The sequence below is a fragment of the Amblyraja radiata genome, chromosome X, assembly GCF_010909765.2.
Source record: "Amblyraja radiata isolate CabotCenter1 chromosome X, sAmbRad1.1.pri, whole genome shotgun sequence".
In the NCBI taxonomy this organism is placed as follows: domain Eukaryota; kingdom Metazoa; phylum Chordata; class Chondrichthyes; order Rajiformes; family Rajidae; genus Amblyraja; species Amblyraja radiata.
This window is the reverse complement of record NC_045999.1, coordinates 14,230,539-14,248,211: the sequence shown is the minus strand read 5'-3', so window position 1 is coordinate 14,248,211 and position 17,673 is coordinate 14,230,539. Positions and strand designations below refer to the sequence as shown.

Here is a 17,673-nt window from a genome sequence, read left to right as displayed (position 1 = left end):
TGTTAGACTGGTACATGGATAGGACAGGTTTTGAGGGATATGGACCAAATGCTGGCAGGAGGGACAAGTGCAGCTGGGACATATTGGCCGGTGTGGGCAAGTAGGGCCGACGGGCCTGTTTCCACACTGTAACACTCTATGACACAATTCAATGGATGAAAGGTTTTAAGTTTCATGATGTAATGGCGACAGTAAATGCAGGTCTATTATCGATTTTACGGCATCTGATGGTCCGCCACCTCCTTTAATCCAGACATAATAATGAGAGTTCTCTTGAAATTCCCCCGGAAGTCCCCCCGAAAATGTGACGGTGAGGCGGGCGATCTTGACCTCATCAGGACTTCCTTGCAGATCGAATTTGCCCCCTGCGCCCGGTGCCAGCAGATCAGTTCCCATAGCTGACTTTCGAGGTCCTTCAGTAGCCTAGGGGGACCATTCAAGTACCATTGGACTCCTCGGAGACCATGGCCTCTGTTTGTCATTCAAAAGCAGATAATCCAGAAACACTCTGGAATGAATAGTGCTGGAAAATTATATGAAAATAATTTCTTGACATAATTATGCACTGCTGTAAGTTTCAAATAATCAGTATTTACATATGGATAAAAATGATAGTGCTCCCAATTTGGAATATATTATTGAAATAGCAACAGTCAGAAGAGCTAGATTTGGATGTTGCCGTGTTCAATTTAAAATGTAATAGGACAGATAAAGTGTAGAATGAAAACTTTGTGTGGCAGACCATGTCAAAGAAATGGAGAATGAAGAGGAATGTTATTTCAGAGTGTTGTTAGATGTGTGGGCATAAAGGAAAGTAGAACATACCCTGATAATTAAGACCCTGCAGGTCGTGTGAAGAATGGAGTCATGGAGTCAGATAGAACAGAAACGTGGCCTTCAGCTAATTATGTTCTTGCCAATATTCTTGTGTATCTATAACCCCATTTGCCTGCATTAGGACCATATCCTTCTGTGCTGTAAATTGGTGGAATATAGGAGGAAGGAAGAAGTATACTTTGGTAACAAGCGCCATAAAGAATTGTTTTAAGTCAGTTTTAAGGCAGGAGGAAATCACCTTTGTTTAAGGTCTTATTTGAAAAATCCGTCTTATCCTCATTTAATCATAATTGCATTTATTTGTAATCCATTTTATTGGTATGTGCAAAACTTCCAGCTCCTTATTTATTGTGCGTTGCATATGAACCAGCAAAATTAATTCAAAACTTTAGCTTTTATTCCAGACTGAACCTCATGGTAAATAACCACTGACACAGCCGTGAAATAGAATGTCAAGCTCTGTATTAGGTCATCCTTTATTGAAGTTTATGCCTCTGAAGATTTGAATGTGATTTGGAGAGTAGAAAATAAATCTAGTGCTTGTGTTGTCATGTTTCATGTATCTTGTGTCTTATGACTGTTAGCAGATCAATTTCCCTCCTGGGATAAATAAAGTTCCATCGTACCATATCGTGTGTCAATGAATGGAAAATGTTCATTTATTGTTTATTGCACAAATAAAATGTTGAAATTCTCTAGGTTAACCTATGATGAGCGTTTGTCGGCACTGGGCCTGTACTTGATGGAGTTTAGAAGAATGAGGGGGGACCTCATTCTTCTAAACAGTTGTATATGCCAATGTCTTATACAACTGCATAGTTATGCAGTTGTATAAGACATTGGTGAGACCGCATTTAGAATATTGTGTTCAGTTCTGGGCACCATGTTATAGGAAAGATATTGTCAAGCTTGAAAGAGTTCAGAAAGATTTACGAGGATGTTGCCAGGACTAGAGGGTATGAGCTATAGGGAGAGGTTGAGTAGGCTGGGTCTCTATTCCATGGAGCGTAGGAGGATGAGGGGAGATCTTATGGAGATGTACAAAATCACGAGAGGAATAGATCGGGTAGATGCACAGAGTCTTTAACCCAGAGTAGGGGAATCGAGGTCCAGAGGACATAGGTTCAAGGTGAAGGGGAAAAGATTTAATAGGAATCCGAGGGGTAACTTTTTCACACAGAGGGAGGTGGGTGTATGGAACAAACTGCCAGAGGAGGTAATTGAGGCTGGGACTATCCCATCGTTTAAGAAACAGTTGGACAGGTACATGGAAAGGACAGGTTTTGAGGGTTATGGACCAAGCGCAGGCAGGTGGGACGAGTGTAGCTGGGACATTGTTGTGGGCGAGTTGGGCCGAAGGGCCTGTTTCCACATTGTATCATTCTATGACTCAATTGAACCGGACCAAATAATGAAACGCTTGGATAGAGTGGATGTGGAAAGGATGTTTCCACTGGTGGGAGAGTCTGGAACTAGAGGTCATAGCCTCAGAATTCAAGGTCGTTCTTCAAGGAGATGAGAAATTTCTTTAGGGTGGTGGATCTGTGGAATTCTTTACCACAGAAGACTGTGGACATATTTAAGGCAGAGAGATTGAGTCTTGATTAGTACAGGTGTCGGAGTTATTGGGGATATGGCAGGAGAATGGGGTTAGGAGGGAGAGATAGATCAGCCATGATTGAATGGCGGAGTAGACTTGATGGGCCTAATTCTACTCCTATTACTTATGACCTTAAATACCATTTAGGTGATCAGTTTAGTGTCTCATCAAAAAAACTGTCTCTACGTTGTTGGTCGGCATGAATTATATAACAAACGTTTTCGACCCACCCTTTATTTTGATTATTGGTTAGGAATAAATCTGTGATATCTAATGACCCACTCCTCCAGATGACTTAATGCCTTGTATCACTAATCTGTACAATGCTGACATGCTCACTTTGGAGTTGCGTAAAGAATTCTCGCATAACAGTTGGTGAAAATGAATATGAACCATTCTTTGTATAAACTAGAAGGATGTACGCCTTGGAAAGAACAAGCTGTGGGGTATTCTTGAATATAAGTGCAAAGGGTAGTCTTTGTGTTGACTTCAAATGCAAACATTCATGGCGAACTGAAACCTGACTTAAGCCTGTCCAGCTTATTTTAAAAAAAAAAAAAATGGAACAATTGGTGGAAACTAAGCCACTGGCAACGTTTTTTACACACATGATACTCCGTTAACAGATGCGCCTGCATGCATGCACGCGAGTTATTTAATTTTGTTACATTGGTAATGTGAACTTTGTTGATGTGCATTATTTGAGGATTGGGAATTTCACCATGTTTCTGGGTTAGTTTGTCCTTTTGGTTTTATTTCAAATAGCATGAAAAATATGCTTCATAGAAATGCAAGGTGCTGAGAGGATGTGATTGTTCTTGAATTTTATATTTTAAATTTTCATTTCTATTAATTTGAATTACAGTCTCTTCTTATTACAGACCGCTTTATAACAGATTTTGGTTACAGTGAATGGAGTGTCAGAATTCAAACACTGCTATCTCTTTAAGAACACAGGCTGCTAGTTCGCTGAGGCACCCATTGAAATTGACAAGCAATTGCTTCGATTGGCAATTAACTCCATTAAACAATGTAACAAATAGCCTTTAGTATTTTTAGCTTGCAGTAACAAAATGCATTTTTTGCTGTTAAAAATAAGTTTGTACACTCGGCAGGTTAGGCAGTGTCTTTGGAAGGAGAAAGCGTTAACGTTTAAGGTCGCAGTCCTTTCATCCTAAACTCCGTGTGGGAGGTTGGTCTCTCATTTAGAGCGGAACAGGGTTTCCTCACACCACCATGCCACCTCGCCAATGACCCAGACTTCCCATTTTGCTCTCAATCTCTAAATGCAGGAATCAACAGCAAGGGCAGCGGTTATTGCTGTCCCCCTCTTGCGCTGGACAAGTGGTGGTGGGTAGCCTTCTGAGGCCACTGCAATGCATAGGGTGAGGGATATCCCACTGAAGTCTCAGTAACGGGGCTCCAGGATTCCGACCCGGTGCCCAGGCAGTGCTCAATGGGGGGGGGACAGACAACCTTGCTTAGTTATAGTGAACAATCTGCAATAACAAACATAATGTTTGCCCCCCGGCATGGTCCGTTATAACGAGGTTTCAGTTTAGTTTAGTTTATTGTCACGTGTACCGAAGTACAGTGAAAAGCTTTTGTTGCGTGCTAACCAGTCAGCAGAAAGACAACATAGAAACATAGAAAATAGGTGCAGGGGTAGGCCATTCGGCCCTTCGAGCCTGCACCGCCATTCAATATGATCATGGCTGATCATCCAACTCAGTATCCTGTAACTGCCTTCTCTCCATACCCCCTGATCCCTTTTGCCACAAGGGCCACATTAACTCCCTCTTAAATATAGCCAATAAACTGGCCTCAACTACCTTCTGCGGGAGAGAATTCCAGAGATTCACCACTCTCTGTGTGAAAAAAGTTTTCCTCATCTCGGTCCTAAAAGATTTCCCCCTTATCCTTAAACTGTGACCCCTTGTTCTGGACTTCCCCAACATCGGGAACAATCTTCCTGCATCTAGCCTGTCCAATCCCTTAAGAATTTTGTAAGTTTCTATAAGATCCCCCCTCAATCTTCTAAATTCTAGCGAGTACAAACCGAGTCTATCCAGTCTTTCTTCATATGAAAGTCCTGACATCCCAGGAATCAGTCTTGTGAACCTTCTCTGTACTCCCTCTATGGCAAGAATGTCTTTCCTCAGATTAGGAGACCAAAACTGTACGCAATACTCCAGGTGTGGTCTCAATGGTTTCAATCGATCCATTTACAGTGTATAGATACATGATAAAGGAATAACATTCAGTGCAAGGTAAAGCCAACAAAGTCTGATCAAGGATAATCCGAGGGTCACCAAAAGATAGGTAGTAGTTCAACACTGCTCGCTGGTTGTGGTAGGATGATTCAGTTGCCTGATAACAGCTGGGAAATTCCTTGAATCTGGAGGTGTGCGTTTTCACACTTCTATACCTTTTTGCCTAACGGGAGAGGGGAGAAGAGGGAGTGACCAGGGTGCGACTCATCCTTGATTATGTTGCTGGCCTTGCCGAGGCAGCGTGAGGTAGAAATGGAGTCAATGGAAGGGAGGTTCTTTGTGTGAAGGTCTGCGTCCACAATTCGCTGTGATTTTTTGCAGTCTCGGATGGAGCTGACTCCAAACCACATCCGGGTAAAATGCTTTCTATGGTGCATCTGTAGAAGATGGTGAGAGTTGTAGGGGACATGCAAAACTTCCTAAGCCTTCAAAGGAAGTCAAGGTGTTGGTGTGGTTTATTAGTCCTTGCTTCAATGTGGGTGATCCAAGAGAAATTGTTGGTGATATTGACACCAAGGAATTTGAAGCTTTCAACCATCTCCACTTCGGCACCGTCAATGCAAACTGGGGTGTGAGAACCACTTCACTTCCTGAAGTCGATCACTATCTCCTTTGTCTTGCTGACATTGAGTTGTTGTCTCGACACAAGGACACGAGGTTCTCGATCTCCTTCCTGTACTCCGTCTCGTCATTATTTGATATCCGGCCCACAATGGTGGTGTCGTTGGCAAATTTGAAAATGGAGTTAGATTTGTACGTGGCTGCACAGTCATGGGTGTACAAGGAGTAAAGAAGGGGGCTGTGAAACACATTATTGACAAGTACCCGTGTTGAGGATTATTATGGAGGATGGTTTGTCCCCCATCCTCTGATTGGGGTCTGTTGATCAGGAAGTTGTGGATCCAGTTGCAAAGTTGAATGCTGACACCAAGTCCCTCGAGTTTGGTGATAAGCTTGGATGGTGTAATAGTATTAAAGGCAGAGCTGTACACATTTAATTGTCGATACAAAGGGCATTGCTTGTTGGCTGTTGACACAAATGTAACTGGATTGGGGTGGTGTTGGAGGCCAGAGTAAGCAAGTAATGATGGCTCAGGAAGTGTAGCAGTATGACACAGAAGTGTTGGAACTTGATATGACACTGAAATAAAGTGCTGTGGCACTCCCTGAGGAAGGATGTGTCCTGAACTCAGGTATTTAAGCGAAACTAATGCATCACGTTTAATGTCCATATATAAATGGAGGTGTACCACTTGGATGTATTGCCAAGTTTGTACAAGCATGTCTTGCTTTCTTGCTCACTCATTAGAATCTGGATTCAGAATCCTGGCAAAATATTAGCCTTTGTGTTGTGTACCATGATATCATGATGCTAAAGTAACACTCCAGGAATTCGACCGTCCAATAGTCAGCATTTTTTGATTAACTAAATAGTTGAAAGAATCTGGCTTCTTTATCAATTTTTCAATGTTCAGTTGTAATTGTGCTGAGATACTCTGGATTTACCTCAGAAATAAAATAAAATATTTCTTTGAAAATGTTAGAATCTGAAACTTGTGTATATTCAGACAATCACAAAATTAAATCTTCCTTCCTCAAAACATGATCTTGGGTCAAGACTAACAATGTAACTGGAATGGAAACCTGATGCTTAATGTATATGTTGTCCCACATTAGTATGTTACCTAATGCTTAAGGCTCAATTGCATATAAAATGCTGTGAATTCAAAAATAACTTTTGACAAAGATATAGACATTTTGAAAAATAATTATCTGACTTATCAACTGTTTATGTTTCCAGACAGCAGATGAATGCTGGACCCCATGCATACTGAGTGACAATGCAAAAATCATCTATAAGGTACTTGATCATCATTAGTCATAAGCCTGATGCTCCACTCTAATTTTGGGACTCCTGTGCACTTGAGGTATAACATAAAAGAAAGGGTCCCGATCTGGAACGCCACCTGTCCATGTTCTCCAGAGAGACACAAAGGCTGAAGTAACTCAGCAGGACAGGCAGCATCTCTGGAGAGAAGGGCTGGGTGACGTTTCGGGTCGAGACCCTTTTTCAGACTGTTGTGTAGACTGTAGAGATGGGTTTTTTTTAAGAGGAAAAAAAACACACAAATGGGATTTTTGTTTGTATACTATAAGATGTAAGGCTATGATGCTGAACGTGCATGCGTTTCATTTTTAGTCCAAAGTTGTTTGTTAACCTTACCGCCAACTTTTAAAAAGATTGCAAAAGCTAAGTAAAGACCATCGTAAAGTTGCTTAGAGTGTCGTCATAAGATGTGACACTTTATTGAGTAGGTTGTCTGATTTTTCTCCGTGGTATAGAGTATTTAGACAGCTCAAAATTGCCAAAGGTGTTGTGAGAGTAATATGTTTCCATTGTTGGGTGAATTACTGACGAGCATTGACTCATGATAGTCACTGCTATACAAATGAAACATTTCAGGACATGCACACAAAATGTATGCACACATTAATTCAAAAATTTATAGTATAAAAATAATAGTCAAGTCAAGAGTCAAGAGAGTTTATTGTGGAGAGTGGAGAGAAAAGTTTTTTTGGCCTTCCATCACAGCAATGTGATGGATGTTTATGTAAATTATGTTGTGTCTTGGGTCTATTTGTTTGTAATGTATGGCTGCAGAAACGGCATTTCGTTTGGACCTCAAGGGGTCCAAATGACAATAAATTGAATTGTATTGTATGTATGTGTCCCAGATAGGACAATGAAATTCTTGCTTGCTGCAGCACGACAGAATATTTTAGGCATAAATACAGATCAGATCAGATCAGTGTGACCATATGCCATAGAATATATATATACACACATAAATACATAGATAAAGTGCAATAGGCTGTTATAGTTCATAGTTTGTTTGAAGTTGTGTTTAATAGTCTGAGGGCTGTGGGGAAGTAGCTATTCCTGAACCTGAATGTTGCGGATCTCAGGCTCCTGTACCTTCTACCTGATGGCAATGGAGAGATGAGTGTGTGGCCAGGATGGTTTGGGTTCTTGATGATCCTGGCAGCCTTTTTGAGGCAGCGCCTGCGATAGATCCCCTCCATGGTAGGGAGGTCAGAGCCGATGATGGACTGGGCAGTGTTTACAACTTTTTGTAGCCTTAGGGAGAGGTTGAGTAGGCTGGGGCTCTGTTCCTTGGAGCACAAGAGGATGAGGGGTGACCTTATAGCAGTGTATAAAATCATGAGAGGAACAGATCAGGTAGATTCACAGTCTTTTGCTTAGAGTAGGTGAATCGAGGACCAGAGGACATAAGTTCAAGGTGAAGAAGAAAAGATTTAATAGGAATTTGAGGAGTAACTTGTTCACTCAAAGGGTGATGGGTGTATGGAACGAGCTGCCAGAGAAGGTAGTTGAGGCTGGGACTATCCCGACGTTTAAGAAACATTTAGATGGGTTCATTGATACAGGTTTGGTGGGATATGGACCAAATGTGTAGTGGAGCTGGGACATGTTGGCTGGTGTGGGCAAGTTGCACTAAAGGGCCTGTTTCCACACTGTATCACTCCTATCACACTAAGACTAAATCAAAAATATAACCAGAAGTGTGGAAACATTCAGCAGACCAACAGGAACTAAGTTAACTTGTCAGGTCAGTGATATTGGCAGAATACAGATTATTTGTTTTTTTGTGTGGTTTCAAATATTTGAAATAGCGATTTTGTGAAATAGTCAATTTGTTCTTTAGATTATAAATTCAAAACTCATTTTCCTGGTGTTTTTTCCCCTTCCTCCAGCTTGTCCGCTTAGATTGCCTTTCTGCCTACTGGAATGTGAACAGTCTGTTATGTTGCCAAGACTCAAGAGAACAAATCTTGGTACGTTTTTCTGTAAAACTTTATACAGTACCTATAATGTTGTGGAAGATGGTTAATGATGAAGATGGTGGAATAGATGGTTGGGGGTGGGGTATTAGAGACAATAGACAATAGGTGCAGGAGTAGGCCATTTGGCCCTTTGAGCCAGCACCGCCATTCAATATGATCATGGCTGATCAAGCACAATCTACCCCATTCCTGCCTTCTCTCCATATCCCTTAACTCCGCTATCTCTAAGAGCTCTATCTAACTCTCTCTTGAAAGCATCCAGAGAACCAGCCTCCACCGTCGTCTGAGGCAGAGAATTCCACACACTCACAACTCTCTGGGTGAAAAAGTTTTTCCTCATCTCCGTTCTAACTGGCTTACCACTTATTCTTAAACTATAGCCCCTGGTTCTGGACTCCCCCAACATTGGGAACACGTTTCTTGCCTCTAGCGTGTCCAAACCCTTAATAATCTTATATGTTTCAATAAGATACCCTCTCATCCTTCTAAATTCCAGAGTATACAAGCACAGCCCCTCCAATCTATCAACATAAGACACGTCCCGCCATCCCAGGAATTAACCTTGTGAACCTACTCTGCACTCCCTCAATAACAAGAATATTGCTTTGAATAGGACTTTGATTAAGCTGCATTTGGAGTATTGCATGCAGTTCTGGTCGCCCCATTACAGGAAGGATGAGGAGGCTTTGTAGGGGGCATAGAGGAGACTTACCAGAATGATGCCTGGATCAGCTACAGGAAGAATTGGACAGAATTGGCTTGTTTTCTCAAGATGTTGTGGGAAAACCTGATAGAAATAAATGATGGGTCTTTGTCCCAAACATTATGGAGGGTACTGTAGATAGGGTAGACAGTCAGAACCTTTTCCCAAAATGGAAATATTAATACTAGAGGGCAGGGCTTTGAAGGTGAGTGGGGCAAAGTTTTAGGAAGATGTGCGGGGCAGGTTTTTTTTACACATAAAGTTTGGTGAGTGCCTGGAACCCGCTGCTGGGGTGGTGGTGGGGCAGATATGGGGCAGATGGGGCATTTAAGAGACTTTTGGGTCGGCATATGGATATGCAGGGAATGGAGGGATATGCATTATATACGGGCAGATAAGAGTTGGTCTTAGCATCATGTTCAGAACAGACATTGTGGATGAAGGGCATGTTCCTCTGCTGTGTTCTATGTTATTAGAAGGCTCTGAAGCTCACAAGGAGAGTCATCAATATGCCAGATTATTCATTTGGATAGCAAAGCAACCCCATAAAGATGGGTACTTCTGGTTTGTCCTTCCAGATGGAAGTGTGTCTACCTTGTTCACCTTCCACCTTGTTCTCGATGAGCACCCACCTCCCACCCATTATGCTCCACACGGCATTAGTGTCAAGTTCTTTGTCTACAATTGCCTTGTGATATTCAAGGCCATTGCCTTTTGGATTGTCCTGTGTTGCAGGCTGTGCACTTCATTTTGCAATAGGAAGATGCTTGTATGTGATTTAATTCAATGCAGGATAAGGAAGCATTGCAGTTACCGCATGGATTTGACACAAGGAGGCCTGGTCCAGTGTCCAAGAGCACTGACATTTTACCAGAATACATCTAAAGGCGTAGCCAGCTCAGTTAATCTGGGTTTATTGGGAGAATACATTGTTTGTAAGAAGTGTATTGTTGCCTTGTCTCATGGTTTGCACTCTTGAATTTGACAGGTGCAGCTGAAAGGGGGGATAGCTTCAGGTGCTCATGAACCCAAAAATCATCAATATAGTAAGTATTGAAACTGTTACTGACAAATGATTTTATTATTTTTGTAATGAAAGATGCCAAGAGATACTCTTTCTATTGAGACTGGATGTCTGTTATTTAAAATGTTTGTTTCCACTGTTGTTTCCACTCATAGAAAATCCCAGTCATAGTCATATAGCATGTAAACAGATCCTTCGGCCCAACTTGTCCATGCTGACCAAGGTGCCCAATCTAAGCCAGTACTCTGCCCGCATTTGACACTTGTTCCACTAAACGTTACCTGTCCATGCACCTGGGAAAAATAGTAGCAGAAATACTGAGGGGAGGGCCATACATATCATCTCAAAATAGGTTAAAAACCGATTCCATATGATTGAATGTTCCAATGCAAAGATCTATCCTCTTAATGCTCCTCAATTTTGCAACCCTCGAACAGGTTCCCCTTCAGCCTCCTCCACTACAAGGGAAACAGTCCCATGCTTCATCCCAGGTGATATCTCAGTGAATCTCTCTGCACCCTTTCCAATGCAATCACCTCCTATTTGTAGCGTGATCACCAGAGCTGCACGCAATATTCTAACTGTGGCCGAATCAATATTTCATCTATAACGTTCTTTGTATTTTATTCTGTGCCCTAATTAATGAAGGCAGATAGCGTGTGCAGTCTTAACCACCATAAGCTGCCACCTTCATTGAGCTTGCCCACAGTTCTCTCTGTTCCTCAGTACCCTCCAGAGCCTCAGCATTTGCAACGTATGAGCTACCATCATCATCACTCTGCCTACTGCGCATCATTTGATTAAATTCCAGTCGATCTCACCGTCTCCATCACAGGAGATAGACTGTGTAGCTTTATGATGCAGGATATTTAATGTAATTCACCATTCAGTTTTCAGACCAATATCAGCATCGGCCAAACTTTGCATCAATCCTTCTGCTGAAGCTGTATCGAACTCGCCGAAAATAAACCTGGACATGGAAGTGCAGAGCATAGACATAGAGATGACTAAGCCACAGGTAGGATCGTATTCAACGTCCTCATTCTGCTTAATGATTAAAGCATCCAGAACTTTATTAAAGATTTACTAGTTTATGTTTAAAGACTGGTGAAAATTATATTTAAGGTTGGATGTTCGATATTGTAGTTTTTCTGGTACAGGTACACAACCTTTTATCCGAAAGCCTTGGGACCAGACATTTCTCGGATTTCGGAATTTTTCGGATTTCGGTATGGAAGATTTTTAGCGTAGATTAGGTAGGTAGCGCGGGAGGCTTGAAAAGTCTGGAGCGGCTGCCTCCTCCCCGGAGACCGGGGAATCATTGTAAATCATTGCTTAAATGTTAGTCAGTTAGTTTGGAGGAATTTTATGTGGTGGGGGGGTGAAGGGGGAAACTTTAATTCTTAGTCCCCTACCTGGTCGGAGAGGCGGGGAGCGGGCAATGCCTTACCGGGTCGCCGTGCAGTACGCTCCGGAGCACTGTGGCCGCCGACTCCCAACATCGCGGAGCTGGGGCTGCGGGCGTCCGGCCGCGGGCGTCGCCGGTTGGAGCTCCGACCCCGGCGAACTCTACCCCTGGCTGCGCGGCGCTCCAAATCCAGCGCCGCCCGCGGCCGGACGCCCACAGCCCCCGCTCCGCGATGTTGGGAGTCGGCGGCCGCAGCGCTGGAATACCAGCGGGGAGCGGGCAATGCCTTACCGGGTCGCCGTGCAGTAAGCTCTGGAGCGCTGTGGCCGCCGACTCCCAACATCGCGGAGCTGGGGCTGCGGGCGTCCGGCCGCGGGCCGCGCTGGATTTGGAGCGCCGCGCAGCCAGGGGTAGAGTTGCCGGGTTCGGAGCTACAACCGGCGACGCCCGCGGCCGGACGCCCGCAGCCCCAGATCCGCGATGTTGGGAGTCGGCGGCCACAGCGCTCCGGAGCTTACTGCACGGCGACCCGGTAAGGCATTGCCTGCTCCCCACCTCTCCGACCAGATAGGGGACTAAGAATTAAAGTTTCCCCCTTCACCCCCCCCCCCCCCTCACATAAAAGCCCTCCAAACTAACTGACTAACATTTAAGCAATGATTTACAGATGTTTAAGTGTCTCCCCGGTCTCCGGGGAGGAGGCAGCCGCTACAGTAGTACAGACCTGGGTTGACCGTGGGTCGTTTCGGGTCAAGTTTGGCGCCAAACGCGAGCTTTGGTGTGCAGACGACATCCTGGAAAAAATGTCCGGTTTTCGAGCTTTTCGGTTTCCGGAACTCCGGATAAAAGGTAAAACATTTTTTTTTATACAAAATGAAACAAACCAAGGAACTATGATAAAAATTGAATGTAATAATTTCAACTGCTACTATTAAAGCTGCAAACATCGGTCTATTTATCCAGGATGGGGAGTGGGCTCCTAAAATTTGTGTTATTTTGGATTGACTTTTCTTTGTCCCACAATTGCTAATCCCCACTTCCAATCCTATATCCGTTGGGAAGTAAAGAGAGTCCTTAGTGTTGAACAACACTGGAATGAGCTCTTTGGCCGACCACATTCATGAATGAATGAATGAATGAATGACTATGAATGAATGATACTTTATTAATGAATGATACTTTATAGTCACAAAGGGCCAAGTCACCGTGCATTCCCGAACCATGCAAAGAGTCGCCATATAAAGGGCGACTTCTTTGTTCACAGTGGCGCATCTGACCTCCGGCACCTACGTTGCCTGCCCTCGACCACTGGCGCCACTCTCGACCTTGCCCGCTGACCTCTCACTTGACCTCGACCGCCGGCCTAACCTCCTCACTGACCGCTCTCCCTTTGCTCAGTCTTATATTTGGGATTTATCTCGTGCAAGTGATGTTGTTGTAAATTGCCAGTGGTACTCCAGCTAGAGCATGGTGCTGTATCCTGGGCACCTTGCATCGCTTCAGTCCATTAACATCCATGGACGTGGTCCTTTTGGTTCAGGGGATGCCTGTGAACATGCCACTATTAGCTGCATAGTGTTCATACAAAGATAGACTTGGCACATTGGGCAGTGTGGCCAACTTAGCACAGGAACAAACCCTTCACCCACAATATTTGTGCCGAACTTGATGCCAACAAATCTCCTCAACCTACACGTGATTCATGTTCCTCCATTCGCCGCATATCCACGTGCCTATGCAAAAGCTTCTTCAATGCCACTTGCATCTGCCTCCACCTCCATCGCTGGCAGCTCTATCCATGAGTCCAGGCGTGTGTGTATCATTTAAAGGAAATTGCTCTGATATAGTTCAACTGCCACACCCCTCAGCTCAACCCAATGTGTGTGGGGTTCTAAGCCGATAACCTCCTTCATTCCATTTTTGCCTGATGCTTTCCTTTAACGTCAGTGTTTTAAATGGTTTACTGATTGTTCTGGATAACCGTGATGTTTGATGAACTTATCATTTAGTTATTGTTGAGCTGTCATAGTCATATAGCATGAAAATAGGCCCTTCAGCTCAACTTGCCCATACCGACCAACATTCCCCATCTACACGAGTCCCACCTGCCTGCGTTTGATCCATATCCTTCTAAACCTATCCTATCCACGCACTTGTCCAAATGTTTTTTAAACGTTTTGATAGTATCAGCCTTAACTACCTCATCTGGCAACTCGTTCCATATACCGAACGCCCTTTGTGTAAAAAAATGGCCATTGTGTTTCTATTAAATCTCCCCCCACCCCTCCCACCTTCACCTTAAACCTATGTCCTCTGGTTCTTGATTCCCCTATTCCAGATTTAAAAAAACCTCAGGCATTTACCTGACCTATTCCTCTCATGGATAGTGTGGGAGGCGGATGTTCCCATATGGCTCATAAACAGTTTCATGAACTGTTGGTCTAAATGACCTGCCTATCTGATGTTTACCTTGTGTGTGATGGAAATGGATTTATTAACAACCTTCTAGCAATCAGTAACCAACGTTCTTTTAATCAGCTCATCTGGAAATGATCGGGAAGTTCAATTTGAATATTGATTTGTGGCGTGTGGAAAATAGTTAAAGTGTGGAAAATAAAATTTGTGCTGCAGTTCGACATGTATGTGAACAATTGAAGTGATGATTTGTGAACTAACAATTGTATTTGTTTCCAGTATCTGAGTATTATTGATCTATTGGAATCCGTGAACTACATGGTCAGAAATGCCCCGTATAGAAAATACAAACCAATCGTACCGCTTCACACTAATGCTGGTACATGGTAAGTCATTTGAACTGTGTTGGTTTCTGAAAGCTTTTTAGTTTGTCAGCCATTTTTCTTCCTTTTGGCTTGTTTTTTCTGCTCTTCACAGACCCCCTCTCCTGTATCCACCTATCACTTGCTGGCTTTGTCCTGGAATCTAAAGAAGCGCCCTGACCCAAAATGTCACCTAGCCATGCTCTCCAGAGATGCTACCTGATCCACTGAGTTTAGTTTAGTTTTAGTTTAGAGATCAGCTCAGAAACAGGACCTTCAGCCCACCAGTGAACCCCATACATTAACATTACCTTACACTAGGGACAATTTACAGTTGTACTGAACCAATTAACCTACAAACCTGTATGTGTTTGGAGTGTGGGGGGCTAACCGAAGATCTCGAAGAAAACCCACACGGTCACGAGGAGAACTTACAAACTCCGTACAGACAGCACCCGTGGTCGGGATCGAACCCGGGTCTCCGGTGCTGCAAGCACTGTAAAGCAGCAACTCTACCGCTGCGCCACCATGCCGGACATGGCATGGTGGAGTTAACTCCAAGACTTTGTGTCTTTTGGTAGACACAAAATGCTGGAGTAACTCAGCGGGACAGGCAGCATCTCTGGAGAGAAGGAATGAGTAACGTCTCGGGTCGAGACCCTTTTTCAGACTGATGTCAGGGGAGTGAGCAGTACAGAGATAGAATGTAGTCAGAGACAGTAAGACTGGTGGGGAACTGGGGAGGGGATGGAGAGTTTGCTGGAGTAACTCAGCGGGACAAGCAGTATCATTCGAGAAAAGGAATGGCTGATGTTTCTGGTTTAGACCATTCAGACTTTTTCTTCCTGCTCTCCCCACTTTGTGTCCTTTTTTGTCCTGTCCCTCCTCTCTACCAGTCTCCCCCCCCCCCCCCCACCCACACAATCAGTCTGAAAAAGGGTGCCAACATGAAACGTCACCTATCCATATTCTCCGGAGATGCTGCCTGATCCAGGAGAGTTACTCCAGCACTTTGTATCTCTCTCTCTACTCCCTTGGATTCCACCAGTTGTGTGTCAATGATTTTTTTCCTGGACTTTTACTTTCATCATTGTGAAACCTTTCTTGCCATAAAATAATTAACTTTCTCTACTTCAGGTGGAAGTATGTGGTCACAGGAATTTTGGAAGTTCATCTTCGGAGAAAATACCGTATGTGGTCCTGGGACCACATCAAACGTCACAGGCAGAATCTGAAGGCTTACAAAGTGGCTTATAAGAATAAGTTGACACAAACTAAACCTTCTGAGGAATTATTAAAACAACTTCAGGTAAAGTGATTTTTTAAATAGTTGGAGGTAATAAAACACAATAGACAGTAGGTGCAGGAGCAGGCCATTTGGCCCTTCGAGCCAGCACCGCCATTCAATGTGCACCCCGTTCCTGCCTTCTCCCCATAACCCCTGACTCTGCTATTTTTAAGAGCCCTATCTAGCTTTCTCTTGAAAGCATCCAGAGAACCTGCATCCACCGCCCTCTGAGGCAGAGAATTCCACAGACTCACACTCTCTGTGAGAAAAAGACTCACCTTATCCCTGTTCTAAATGGCTTAATCCTTATTCTTAAACTGTGGCCCCTGGTTCTGGACTCCCCTAACATCGGAACATGTTTCCTGCCTCTAGTGTGTCCAAGCCCTTAACAATCTAATGTTTCAATGTTCAACACTAATTGGAAATCGCTCATGATTTGTAAGTTGAATGTCTAAATAGTAAGTTTATCTGCTACTGGGTTGAGCATGTATTTTATGTGAAACACCACACACAGTGCTGGAGGAATCATCTTTGGAGAACAGCGTATTGTGGACACAGCGCAGACCATTAAACAAACCAACTGACTCCATTTATACCTCACGCTGCCTCGGCAAGACCAGCAGCATAATTAAGGACGAGCCGCACCATGACCGCTCCCTCTTCTCCCCTCTCCCATTGGGCAAAAGGCATTGAAGTGTGAAAGCGCACACCTCCAGATTCAGGGATAATTTCTTCCCAGCTGTTGTCAGGCAACTGAATCATCCTATCACATCCAGAAAGCAGTCCTGAACTACAATCTCACTGGTGATCCTCGGACTATCTTTGATCGGACCATACTGGCTTGACCTTGCACTAAACGTTATTCCCTTATCATGTATCTATACACTGTAAATGGCTCAATTGTAATTATGTATTGTCTTTTCGCTGACTGGGTAGCACGCAATAAAAGCCTTTCACTGTACCTCAGTGCATGCAACAATAAACTAAACTGAAACTGAAACAGTGATTGGTGACGTTTTGGGTCGGGACCCTTCTGCAGACAAAAATTGGTCTCCTTTCCATGTTCTCAAAACATGCCTGGCCAGCTGAGTTGTTCCAGCACATTGTGTAAGTGTCCGTAAACCAACATCTGCAGTTCCTTGTATCTTTATGTATTTTTTTGTGGCTGGCATTACGTACATTGCACAGCATTGTCACATATGTTGTCGAGAAGATCAGCAGTGAATATAAAAATTAAATGATGGAAATACTCAGTAGTCCGGCAGCGTCTGTGGAGGCAGAAACAGAGTTATTGTTTCAGGTTAATGACAACCCATCCGAACCAAGAAATACAGACTGTTTTATGTTGCAGAGAAGGGGGAGGAGTGGATAGCAGGAGCAACTGAATGGGATAAAAGGTGGCAAACCTGGCACAGGGAGGATCTTGAAGACATCTTCATCGCAATCTGAGATTGTTGATTCATACAGCACAAAAAAAGGCCTTTTTGGCCAACGTGTCATGGACTCGTACAGTGATACAGTGTGGAAACAGGCCATTCAGCCTAACTTGTCCACACCAGTCAAAATGTTCCAGCTACACTAGTCCCACTTGCCTGCGCTTGGTCCATATCCCACCAAACCTGTCCTATCCATGTACCTGTCTAACTGTATTTTAACTGTCTTACTTACAGTTCCCGATGCAGTTAACCAGCTATCCATTCGGCTGAAATACATTCAGAGTTAAAGAATTTAGTGAGATTGGTCAAACAAGAATTCCCCTTTCATGTTGGTGATTGCAGTTTTAGTTTCTGCTCTTTTCAGTTGATATTGTAGTATTTTTCCAATGAAGGAGAGGAGGTACATAGTAGCCTGATAGTGGTGTTGTGAAAGTTTGTTTCTTAAGAAGCAGATAGCAAC

The 17,673-nt window shown here is 43.6% G+C and overlaps 1 protein-coding gene across 3 annotated transcripts in view; it reads left to right on the top strand.

Moving 5' to 3' along the window:
• vps13c (vacuolar protein sorting 13 homolog C) overlaps window positions 1-17,673 on the top strand; it is a 294,729-nt gene that overhangs the window by 44,749 nt on the left and 232,307 nt on the right. For all 3 annotated transcript variants that reach the window (XM_033014961.1, XM_033014960.1, XM_033014962.1), the window contains 6 exons: window positions 6,512-6,571; window positions 8,488-8,568; window positions 10,269-10,326; window positions 11,195-11,322; window positions 14,407-14,513; window positions 15,627-15,798. In XM_033014961.1, coding sequence (XP_032870852.1) covers window positions 6,512-6,571; window positions 8,488-8,568; window positions 10,269-10,326; window positions 11,195-11,322; window positions 14,407-14,513; window positions 15,627-15,798 — 606 coding nt within the window. The remainder of the gene's footprint in view (window positions 1-6,511; window positions 6,572-8,487; window positions 8,569-10,268; window positions 10,327-11,194; window positions 11,323-14,406; window positions 14,514-15,626; window positions 15,799-17,673) is intronic.